Source organism: Durio zibethinus, chromosome 5 (genome assembly GCF_047325235.1).
Source record: "Durio zibethinus cultivar Kanyao isolate XHJ-2024 chromosome 5, ASM4732523v1, whole genome shotgun sequence".
Classification (NCBI taxonomy): Eukaryota; Viridiplantae; Streptophyta; class Magnoliopsida; order Malvales; family Malvaceae; genus Durio; species Durio zibethinus.
Window position 1 is genome coordinate 25,470,978 of NC_143166.1, and position 13,323 is coordinate 25,484,300.

A 13,323-nucleotide genomic window follows, 5' to 3' on the forward strand; every position below is an offset into this window, starting at 1 on the left:
TTATTTACTAAAAATGAAATTGTATTTTCAAGATCAAAGTTTAGTAGTTTCAGAAAAAATCTTTTATTTTCTTTCAAACCCATCATTTCCTCCCTTCCGTTTTCCACACCAAGACCCAAACCCAAACTAGTCATGCCATTATTGATTCTAATCTCATGTCATTATCATGGATGCTATAAACAACCCAAACTTAGATGCCTACATCATTATTACTAATTTAATAAAGCAAAATCAAGCTCATTTTACTCAAAACTCAGCTATGTTATTGCCGCTTTCATATGCTTAATTGCAAAAATATCATCTTCTTTTTTTCTCTCAGATAAGCATGCAAGAGGGTTTTAGATAAAAGAAAGATTTGAAAGATTTTAGAGAATGGGAAGAAAGAGAAAAGTATGAGAGAGAAGATGAAGAAAATGAGAGATGTAAAAAAAAAATCATTTTAACTTTTATTTTTTTGTTTGATTTGTTTACCATATTTTAGATTTTTGACACGTGTTATTGTTAAAGAGTTAATTGCACATATATTTTACACTCGTTAAAAAGTCTTAAGTTATTATAAATCGAAAACGTTTGATTTTGATTTGGATAAAATAATACGTTTAGTCTCAAATTGAGCAACATTCCAAACATTTAGTTTTAAATTAAACATTTAGCCTTTTCAAAACTATAAAAAAGATATTACATAATGCTAGAGCTGAACACATATAATTTCTTTTTATGAAACTTAATTTATACCTAATGGTTGAGTAAAAAATTAAATATGTTAAGGATGGAATAAATTAAGGAATAATGAATCCGTGGTTAATTAGTAGTTAATTAGTAGGAGCTGAGACATAAATATTATATCCATTTGTCTTGAATTATGAGACCCTACTTTGGGATGATTATTTTGAATTGCTCAAACATTTTCAAAGTAAAAAAGACAAGCACAGAAACAAACATGCCCTTGGTGACAACATTTTTGCTTTTCCCTAACTCCTCCATCCGTTTCAAAAGCAAAAACTATGTCTTTCAAAGTTAGACATGTGTTAATGTCAAATTTTCAGGGTTTTGTTTTTTTTTTTATTTTTTTAACCCCAAACCGAGAGAGAGAGAGAGAATTTTGGGGTTTGATTTGAATACAAGAATCCCATAAGGCTCGAACCTTGAAAGTTGAAGCCTTTTGGGAGTGTTGGAGAAGGAGAGAATATTCCAGTGCCGCCACAGTTCAACAGCAAAACTCCATAGGTTATATACTAAACAAAGGCAGAAAGCAAAAACATCATTAGATTATGATTAAGAGTTTAGCAGGAAAAGTCAGCCCACGACGAGACGACTGCTCACACTTCCAAAAATTCACTGCCTTTGTCAGCTCTCTGTCTTTTAATCTCTTCCCTCCCTTCACCTATGCTATATTTTATAGGTACAACTTTTATATTATTATTATTAGCAAGCACCTATTAATCAGTTTGGTTAAAAAAAAAAAAACTATTAATCGGGCCATCTAAAATTTTATTTTTTTATAAAAGGGTTACAACTTAGAATAAAAATATGTAAATAATAAAATTTAAATTCTAAATTTATTAAATATCATCTCTTTAATTGAATAAATTAATTAAATTTAAATTTAAATTCTTCTTTGTCCAGAATGTTAACCCTACAATTTTGCTACTACTGCTCTCGTGAAATAGTGCTAATAAAAAGCCTATATATGAAAATAATGTAACGCATGATTGGACAGGAAAGAGAAAAGGCACTCCTGGATTTTATGTTATACAAGATAACGCTTTTTTCACACTAAATAAAGTGCATCCAATACATTCACAGTCCAAAAATCATATACCATCCAATTGATGGATGTATCTTTAAGACCTGATTTGAAGCAGAAATCTGTCAAATGAAAAGAAAAGATAGAGAGCCAGAAGGAAAGTGGAAAGAAAAAACCAACCAATCAGACTTCCCAAACAACTTCCTCTTCATATATATGTAGAACCAGAAGCTATAAATTAAAATTGTATTTGCTTCAATATCACTGATGAGTAATTGCAGTAACTCTAAAACTAAGCCAAGTTGATAAAACAAATCAGTCATCGGACAATTGTTCCCTTTGTGTTGTTTTGTTTCGTTGTTTCTCTTGGATTTACATTGTTGACTGTTGAGCACGTACATCCATGCACGTGCATGGCAGATTTTGTGAGACAACCAAGTTATTGTTTAGCAACCATATGATTTACTTGGAAACGAAAGATTTAAATCAAAGAAACAATATGATACGGCCATGTGAGATGAGCAAGTCTAATATTTCAGACATGAATTTGGCATCAATCTTCTTTTGAAAATGCTTCAAACTTTCAATTTGGCTATGTAGCTAGATAGAGGACCGAAAAGATTTTTACTTTGGTGGAAAATGTGGAACAAAATAAAGTGTCATGACTAGTTTGGCTGCAAGTCACAATCATTAATTTGGAGACTCTTCTTTTATATATTATTGTTAAATTCATCTTTTTGACAAAAACAGCCCAAAATTCTTTTTTCCACTTATGAAAATGATTAAATAAGTTGGTGATAAGTGGATCACATACCAAACCAGCTTTCAGTAATTTTAGAATTTGATAATAAATCAAATATTTTCACTATGCTTTATTATTAATTTTGTTGATACAACTGATCAAAATTGTTGACATAAGAATTATTGAATTACACTTGTTAGGAAATAGTCCGGACAATTTTATCTTTCAAGAAAAGATGTGTCGATATGAGAATACAGGAGAAGAGTGACTTTGTTTATAAAGTGATAATCTAATAATTGGCAAAACTGTAGTTCTATAAAAACCCTGAGGTTTCTTCCTTGTAATCAGATGTACAGTAATTCTCATATGATTGATCAGTTATCTTTCATTTAAATCAGGAAAGGAAAAGGATGCCTGCTTCCTTTCCACAAGTAAACTTTGTTTAGCCTCAGAACCGAACCAACAGTGATTTTACTTTTAAGGGCTGGGCTTCTGGATGGTAAAATGTGATTCAGACAAAGGATTCCCTTAAACATTTCTTCAGCTGGTTTTTCAAATATTTGAAACTGTAGATGTAATACATTTTATTTTGTAATGAAGTAGAATTAAAAATTGCAGATTGGAAGGCAGCAGAGACTAGAAAAATGGATAAAACGAAAAGCATACAAATTATGAGATAATCATTCCAAATGAAAAAAGCATGGAGATTAGCTTTCTTCCAACCTCATCATGTGTCATAATGCAACTTTGGGCTTTGGATTTTTGCCTACCTCTCTCTCTTCAACCTTCTTCCTTACCTCCCAAGTCCCAACTTTACCTTTTCACCGCCTTTCATAAAAATACTAGAATTATTTTCCACCTAAAAGCAAATAATTATAATTAAAACCAATGCACATTTTAAAGAGAGAGGGAGGAGAGATCCATATTCCTTTGTATATATCAGCTTCCGTTGTTAGGGTTGAGAAACCGTAAGAAAATAACGAAACCATAAGAAAAATACTCAGTTTCGTCATGAGTTTCTTTTAATCACAGCATTAATATATAGTCCATTTGGTTAGCTTATCTTAGTTTTTGTGGCTTTTTTTTCTTATAGATTGGAGTCAACAGAGAAGAGAGAAACTTTTAACAAGATGTTAGAGAAGATGACAGAAGAATCAATTTCAAATGGTTTTGTCAAAAATCCTATCACTGGATCCAGTCCCCCTGTTTCAAAGAAGAAGAGAAACCAACCGGGAACACCAGGCAAGTACCTTCTCTTTCCTAAAAACTGCCTGACAGCTTTTCATTTTCCTTCTATATCTAATTTCTCTAAGGGTTCATTTACAATGATAAATTCAAACTTATTCCTTTGCAAATAAAATGTTTGCTTTCCACATGACAATATGTGGTTTTACCAGATCCGGAGGCTGAAGTTATAGCCTTGTCCCCCAAGACTCTGATGACAACCAACAGATTCTTGTGTGAAATATGCGGTAAGGGTTTCCAAAGAGATCAAAACCTTCAACTTCATAGGCGAGGCCATAACCTTCCGTGGAAGCTGAAGCAAAGGACTACAAAAGAAGCTAGAAAGCGCGTCTATGTCTGCCCTGAAAAGTCCTGCGTGCATCACCATCCTTCAAGGGCTCTCGGGGACCTAACTGGTATAAAGAAACACTTTTGTCGGAAGCATGGAGAGAAGCAGTGGCAGTGTGAGAAGTGCTCAAAGCGATATGCTGTGCAGTCAGATTGGAAAGCACACTCAAAAACCTGCGGCACCAGGGAATACAAATGCGACTGTGGTACTCTATTTTCAAGGTAATCTATTGCTAAAGATTTTTACCATACCAAATTTTACAAAAGATAGCCAATACTATAGTAATAGTAGTAATAGAGGGTGAATATGGCATGAAAGTGATTTTTTGTGGTTCTGGTAGTTTTGTCGGTGTGATAGACGATAAAGCATCGCTTTCTTCATGCAACACTCAATCAAAATTCGATAAAGCATCCCTTTCTTCATGCAACACTCAATCAAAATTCCATAAAGACTAAAATCAGCTTAGGAAAAATGAAGTCTGACAATGATTTATTGTGGTTGTTATATCTTTGTCTATGTGACAAGCTATAGAAACACCGCCCTCTGACCTCTCTTTAGCTAGCTTTGAGAGAAAAAGAAAAAGCCGAAGAAAAGACAAAGTGTTAGAGCACCATGGTTAAGAAAACATAATGTCGATGTCTATCCACCGCAATATCTTTTTATAAAAAAAAAAAAAAAAGTGTTTTTCCTTACTATCTTCAAGCACACCCTTAGAGTTAGAGGGCAATATACGTCATGCCCGTATTCGATTTATTGTTATCTGAGACATGCACTGTTTGTTAATTCTTGGTGAGCAGAAGAGATAGCTTCATCACGCATAGGGCCTTCTGTGATGCCTTGGCTGAGGAAACAGCTAGAGTAACTGCAGCTTCCGGCCTGTGCGGCTTGACCACCAGCAATATCAATTACCATCTCATGGGGAATCCAGTAGGGCAGGCCACGGCACAACATTTTTCTTCTATTTTCAAACCAATTTCAGGCAATGATGAAACGATAGATCAAACTAGACGTGGACTTTCCTTATGCATGGGTCAAGGCCAACCATCTAAAGGCCATGATTCAATCGGCAAAAGTCTCCAAGAGATTCATCAATTTGGTTATGTGAATTCGGGATTAATATGCAGTGATCCTCTAGTTTCAACTTCAAGTCATCCTGCATCTGATTATCAATTAAATTGGGTGTTTGGAAATAAGATCTCATCAAGTAATACGGATGAGCTAACAAGCACTTCTCTTCCTTTGAACAATGTCAAGGAAAATGGACCTCCGCTTGTCAGTGTTCCTTCATTATTTAGCACTCAACTGCACTCCCATCAAAGACCATCAGCAAACATGTCTGCCACAGCTTTATTGCTGAAAGCCGCCCAAATCGGTGCAACTTCTACGGACACATCATTCCTAGGAATCTTGGGAACGAAGTATAACAACAGTCAAGTTCAAGATGGAAACCAGTATAATGGTCTGTATGCTTCAACCACACCACCAACTTCTCTAGGAAGTGATTTAGAAAATTCAGCAAATGATATTTCCACGTTGAATCAATTACAAATGTACCCTGCAAAACGCCGGTACACGCAGAATGAAGATGGGACTGGAGGAAAAACAAGAGATTTTTTGGGTGTTGGAGTACAGGCCATCTATCATCCGTCTTCAATCAATGGATGGATATGATATGGCATGGGAAATTTTTGCATATTTTCTTGATGGAAAGCTTGGCTGATAATAAAAGTGGAGTTGGATGTGGAGTCAGAGAGATGGAAAGGGAGGGACAGAATTTAGTATTTGGAGCTTTGCAGGGAAGAAAAGTGGCATTGGGTGCTTGATGGAGGCTAAAAGTTTGCCTAGAGAACTATTGAAGTCTGAAGAGATGAAGGATGAGATCCATGCATATTCTCTTGAACCTTTGAAAGCTGATCCCATTAAAAAATGTGGCCTTTAACTTTGATAAAAGGGAATAGAGTAGTGAGGAAAATTAAAGCAAAAACCCCTTTCGAGTTCCATTATTGCATAGTTTCATCTCTATTGTGGTCGCTGTCCTGTCATACTAGACTTAAAAGAGTATTTCCATACGCATAAAAGCTTGATTATTCTAGAACAAACAGGCTTTGAACTGTTTCTTAAAATAATCTATTGTAGCTTTTCCCTACCAAACCATGCATATATGCCTGTACCATAACAAAATTAGCACTACAACACGCAAAAAATAGAGAGAGAAGCGCATTAGTCTTCAATATTTGGCTCAGTAATAGTACAACCATTATCTATTTGTATTCCCAATTAAATCCACTTCTCTATCTTTTACAATAGCAATTGTGTAGTTCTACTTCCTTAGCAACTAGAACTCTACAACCGATCAACTAGCCATTTATTAGTCAACTTTTCTGTTACCCAAATGAAACCCAGGTGTTTGAATTTACTGTCTAATAGAAGCCCTTCATTAAGCAAGTCCCATTTTTGGTTTGTGTTATTTACACTGAAGGGATTCTATTAGAATCATCTAGCCACGTATAATAACTACTGTCAACTATATCCTAAAACCAAGACAATGAACCAAAACGTGAACTAAATTTTGAATCACTCTTCAACAACAATGACCATCCTCTCAACATTTCTTGAATGGTACATATATATATATATATTTCAATGCTTGCTACAGAGAAGAAAAAAAAAACTAACATTGGAAAGGAAAATATGGAATGAAGAGGAAAAAGAACAGTCTACAGGGAAAAAAATCACATGATTGTGTATCCCTTTTGCTGAATTGACTGAATGCTGAAATTGAATGGTCCGAGACACAATTTACAAGACTCTATATGGTACACAACACAAATTCAGGTAAAGTTGAGTACAAAAGGAAAAAGCCCCAAGTCCTAAACTTGACTCATTGTTGTAGCATCCCTAAACTCTAAACTTTAAAATACCAAATTTAGGGTAAAATGTCAAGGGAAAAGAAAATTTGTTATTAAGTGTGCACCATCCCTCGTGTTTATGTTTGCCTTCAAAATAAGACATGTAAAACAAGTGGACAATGGATAAAAGTTTTACTTTGTGGCTAATTTGATTGAATGAGATGTTGATAATATATATTGCAGCCCCATATATTTTGACTTGTTTTACTTACATTTCTCCAAGTCCTAACACTACAAGGAAATGGGTATCTAGTATAGGTTTTTAGTGACATTTCACTAATAAACACCATCAAGTTTCATATTTTATAAAGGTAGTGGCATTTTTATCATAAATACCATTAAATATTCATAAAGCGATGTATATAACATAAAATGCCACTAATCATTAGAAGTTAGTGGCATTTATAAACTAAAATGCCAAGAATTAATTCTTAAAATTCATTAAATTAAAAATATAATTTCTGAAAACATGAAACGCAATGTTTTAGTATCATTTAGTAGCATTTATTTTAATAAATGTTGTTCAATAGCAACATTTAGTGGTATTTATTTACACAAATGCCGCCAAATTTTTTCCAATTTGAATGAATTGATCAAGCCCCTTCTGCCCAAATTGCTTTTTGCCTTACCTCACCTTTTGATTTTCATTTCCCTTATACCCTTTTTTGCCCAGATTATTTTCTTTTCATTTTTTCATTGAATTTTCCATTTGATTTTCCTTTCCTTTTCCTTTTTAAATGGTACCTATTTGGTTTCCCAAAAGCAACGTCTTTGATGGTGAGTGGTGGTTTTTACTGACAGTTAGGCTTGTTCTTTGACAATGAGTGGTGACATTTGCTTTTAGTTCCCAAAGTCAACTTCGTTCATCTTCCCCCCTCTCTCTTAATTGGTAAACCCATTTTCATCTATTACACTGTAGTTTTTTAGTTGCATGAAATTTTTATTAAAAAACTCGTATGAATTTGTAGAAACCAAGAAAGGAAAAGAGAGCTCATAAGGGGTAAATGAGAAGAAAACTAGTGAAAAAAATGAAGAAATCGACAAAGAAAAAGGCATGCATAGAAGAATTTGCAGCAAAGAAATTTCATGTTCCACATTGGGCTAGTATTGTTTGATTTTTCGTCCTATTTTCCTTAGCATTTGCTTAATATATTAAACTTGCATGGTTTGTGTTTGTTAATAGTTTCTACAGTAGCATTTAAAATTGACGTTTTCTGTGATGCTCAAGGACTAGTCTTAGAGTTTTTGTTTTTGTTCTTGTTAAAATGGCTTTTAGATTAAGACATAGGCTAAGGTTGTTTTTGTATAGAAGTTTGGGGCTCTTATGGTGAAATTCTATTATATTGCAAATCATGTAAAAATAATAATAATAAAAATGAAAAATGAAAAAGAAATAATGCTAAAAAATGATAGTGTCCTTGAAACAAAGAAAAATAAATAAATTTGAATAAAATAAAAAATAAAGAAATAGTGGTAAGTAAAAATAAAAATAGTAGGTAAAAAGTTAGGGCTTGTGAATGTTATATGATATTTTACTTTGTCATTATCATTACTTTTATTTGTTCTGCTAGTATCATGCTTATTTTGGCTTATATTTAATTTTGAGTGATTAATGATATTATACATATATTAGCCTTTTAATTGGCATGTTTATATTCTTTGATTGTATTTTATGTGTTTTAGTTGTTATTTGCATTTTTAAAAAATTACCTAAAGTATAATAATAATAAATAATAAGAAAAAATAAGAAAAAAAAAATTGAAATCCCTACCTAGATGGTGGAGGCAATTAAAAATAAGGTTTTAAAAAATAATAATTCCACCTAGATGTTGGGTAATTGTTAAATTATAAAAGTAAATAATAATAAAAGTAATAAATAACAATAATAAATTTTTTATGAAAAAGAAAAAAGAAATAATAAGAAATAAAATTTTAATAAAAAGGAAAAAGGTATAACAACAATAACAACAACAACAACAACAATAATAGTAATAATAAAATTTAATGAAAAAGAAAATATGTGAAAAATAAAACATTATTTTTAGAAAAATCATTAAAAGTGAGGTTACTCTGAAAATCTGCTTAGGTATTGGAGATTTTTAGATATATTAGTAAATTATTTTAAAACCTTGAAAGTGAAACCTTAAAAATGAAATCCTAAAATAAAGTCCTAAAAGTAAAATGCTAAAAGTGAAACCTAAAAACCAAATCCTAAATAAAACCCTAAATCTTATGAAGGACCTAGAACTAAAATGAAAGCCTAGATGAAACCCTAAACTTTAGATAACTAAACCCTAAATGAAACCCTAAACCATAGGCAAAACCTTAAACCTTGAATGAAATTCTAAACCATAAGCAAAATCCTGAAGCCTTAGTTAAAACCCTAAATATACCCAAAACCCTAAAAGCATCTTAAAATTCAAGGATTTATATGAAAAACTTTTATGAAATAATCTGTTACTAAATGTCGCTTAGAAGATGAGGTATTTAGGAAATTTTATTTTATCAAGAATTTTCATATAATTTTATAATATAAAATAATAAAATTAAATAAAAATAAAAAATAAAAAATAAAAATAAAAATAGAATTTTAAATATAAATAGACACACCTAAACTTTGCCTAGAGGTTAGGGAGTTCTGGTGGTCTCTTTATATTTAAGGACTTGATTCTAAAATTATATTTCATTGTCATACAAGCCATCCATTCACACATGTTTGTTTTCTAGATTATTATTTGCATTTATTTCACATGCTTTTATTTTTAAATTGTTATTATTATCCTTTGTTTAATTGCAGCATCATTTTTTTTTTTACGTAAATATCTTTCTATGAAAAATGTTTTTTAGAAATGGATTTAAAAATAAATAAATAAATAAATTTAAAATAATATTCTAGGAAATATAATTTTTGATACTCTACCTAGATATTAGAAAATCATCAATAATTATCATTTTCAAAAAATATAATTTTTATTTTTAAGGAAATGCTATGATAAATCTTAGATGAAAATGATTATCTCTGAATTCTACCTATATGTTAAAGGATGTTAAGGTTTTTCTTTAATTTAGAGACTTTCATAATATTTCTAAATAAATATTTTTTTATTTTATTTTTTAAAAATGAAGGGAATTATAATTAAAATTCATGTCAAAACCATTTTTATCCAAAATTATAAATAACATACAATTAATTGGTACCGAACTTATGAGTGTTATAAGGGTGCTAATCCTTTCCCATATGTAATTGACTCTCGAACCTAATGTTATTTTCGTAGACCAAAATTATCTTTTTAATAAACTTTAAACTCGTTTTATTGTTTTATTAAAAATATAAAATTTTTGAATGACCAATCACACCTTAAAAAAGATTAGTAGCAACTCTCCATTTTTTGTAATTTTAACGTCTAGCGATCGAGTCTCCAAATCGATACATTATGACAATGGTAGCCTACTGACATATATTGTTTTTATCCTTTAAAAAGGAATCAATGTATGATACATAATTGGTTTTTTTTTGTTTACATTTAACGATAATTTGTTGATTAGATTCTAATGTTAAGCATGTAGGTGCTTGAATTTGAGATTGACCTTTGAATTAGTTAATGGCTTTGTAATTGGTCTAGAATGTAAAGTTTAGGGACTTCTAGGAAAGAGAATAAAGGTTTTAGTCTTATTAATTTCCAAATTTCATACTTGATCGGTTTAAACATATACTTTCTTTCAAAGATTCAAGAATAATCTTTTTTTTTTCCAAAAGATATTTTACCATGTTTCGTGCATAAGATAGATGCTCAAACTCATTTCTTTATATCATGTATAATATACAAAAAAGTTAAATAATTTGTTTAGTAATATCATCTTGTTGTTATTTTTAGTGTAATACTTAGTCTAATTAAGTATGATAAAGTTCAGTTTTATATAATTAATTGTATAACTTTGGTTTGACAATGTAAGTACCAAATAGATAAAAGTTGGATGGAAAGTTGAGGTTAAGTCAAGAGTATCAAGAAAGAGTAGAAATTTTTCTTAATTTTGCATTTCAGAATGCAAATGAAGATAATATGATATTATATCTATGTTTGAGGTGTGCTAATATCGATTGAAATATGTGTGAAGTTGTTTTCAAACATTTAATTTGTATTGGATTTCTCATAGGATACACTGATTACACTACAGGAAAATAGGTCTTTAGTGATTTTTTTTTCATGTTTAGTGGCATTTATAAATGCCATTATACAATTTGAGGTGTTTGTAAAAAATGCCAGTAAAAATGCTGGCTATTCTCACGTCGAAGAAAATAACGAGTTTTAAAAAAAAATGTCACCAAATTAACGGCTAAACTTAGCGGCATTTTTATAAAAATGCCACTAATTTGGCAATATTTTTGCATACAAATGACGCTAAATGTGGGAATTTATTTTTTTTAAAGACTTACTACATAATTAAATAAAAAATAGATAAATATTTTCAAAATCATAAGAATGAATTTAAATTTATAAATTGAATATTATAAATATTTAAATATCTAAATACATAATTTGTTCCAATATACATGTAACATAAATTTTAATACATTAACATTCAAATTGTTTCAGGAAATTTAAAATGTATGAAATTGATAACCACTTAGATTTCAAGCACTGTCGTTTGATGAAGCGTTTTTCTACCACAATCACTAGCTTGCTCAAGAACCTACTGAAAAAAGTAAAACAAGTTTTTACACTTAATAATAAACTATTTCTAATATTAAAGAAATATAAATAGTTACTAAATATAATACCTGAATTAGTGGACTACCTCGATTGTTCCCTGGAAATTATTGTTGCACAAAATTCATAAGAGTGTTGAATCGATCATGCAACTGCTTATGCTTTTCATCCATTTTAGCATGCTCTTTGGCTCTTGTCTGCTTTCATTTGTTGCACACGTTGTTGCATAGTTTGCAACCCTATTTCAATATTGAGATTTCTCACGAAAATTGACTTGTTGAGAATATAAATTGTTAGGAGCTATTTCTATAGTAGCTAGATGGTGTTGGACCTAATCCAAGGCCACAAACTTATCCATTTCTTTCTTTTTTAATAACTTCTGTGAAAATTTAATCTTCCAATTCTTGCATGTTGATGGAACAATCTAATGCTGCTTCAATCTCAATGGTCATTTTCTCTTTCGTTTTCTCTTGTAAATTAATTAAATAAAGCTGTAAAGTTTAATAATTAATTCATAATATATATGAAATAGTAAATATTTACACCCTATAAAAAATGATTCCAAAAAATAAAATCAATTTCTTGTGTTTTGACATTTAGGTAATATCCATTTTTTTTGTATGGATTAATCGAAAAAGTTTCATACGTACAATTTTTTCACCCAACTCAATCTCCTACATTAAAAACACTATTTTTGTTAAACATACATCAACCATAACTTATTTATGCATATCAAGTGTGGCAATAATGATTGGACACATTCAATAAAATGTAATATGAGCTACCTAAACTGTTAAAATAGAATAATTATAATTTACATTTTTACCTTTTAATGTTACAAAACGTTCTAAACATATATAAATCATAACTTATTCATACATATCAAATTGTGGAAATCAAATTCAATCATTTGGAAAAGTTTAATATAATGTATTGAAGCTATCTAAACTATTAAAACATAAATATAACTGCAAATTTATATTTTTACCCTTTAATGGTGTAACAAAGTCCTAAAATGACATAAACTATAACATTTTCACACATATTAGCCACGGAAATCAAGTTCAATCAATCATTTAGATAAATTTAATGTCATGTATTAAAGTTATCCAAACTGTCAAAATAGAATAATAAACATAAATTTGTATTTTGGCCTTTTAACGGATAAAAAAGTGCTAAATAGATATAAATGGTATCTTTTTCACACATATCATTTGTGGAAATCAAGTTCAATCATTCAAAAAAGTTTAATATAATGTATTTAAGCTATCTAAATATTAAAGCATAAAAATAAATGCAAAATGACATATTTATCCTTTAACGACATAACAAAGTCCTAAAAAGATGTAAATAGTAATTTTTTTGCACATATCAATCATAACAACCAAGTTCAATTATCTGGACAAGTTTAATATTATGTATTGAAACTATCTAAACTGTTAAAATAGAATAATAAACATAAATTTGTATTTTGGTCTTTTAACAGCATAAAAAAATCCTAAATAGACATAAATGACAACCTTTTCACACATATCAACTGTGCAAAGTAAGTTCAATCATTCAAACAAGTTTAATATCATTTATTAAAACTACTCAACTGTTGGAACAGAATAATAAAAGCAAATTTATATTTTGGCCTTTTA

At 30.2% G+C, this 13,323-nt stretch overlaps 1 protein-coding gene across 1 annotated transcript; it reads left to right on the forward strand.

Annotated features, from left to right (window-relative positions):
* The first annotated feature begins 3,289 nt into the window (after positions 1 to 3,289).
* On the forward strand, positions 3,290 to 6,325 carry LOC111282833 (zinc finger protein MAGPIE-like). The gene is made up of 4 exons (XM_089761487.1): positions 3,290 to 3,457; positions 3,583 to 3,731; positions 3,887 to 4,283; positions 4,860 to 6,325. The coding sequence occupies exons 1-4, from the start codon at positions 3,378 to 3,380 to the stop codon at positions 5,731 to 5,733; spliced, it is 1,500 nt and encodes a 499-aa protein (XP_089617613.1). The 5' UTR covers positions 3,290 to 3,377; the 3' UTR covers positions 5,734 to 6,325.
* Positions 6,326 to 13,323: the final 6,998 nt, after the last annotated feature.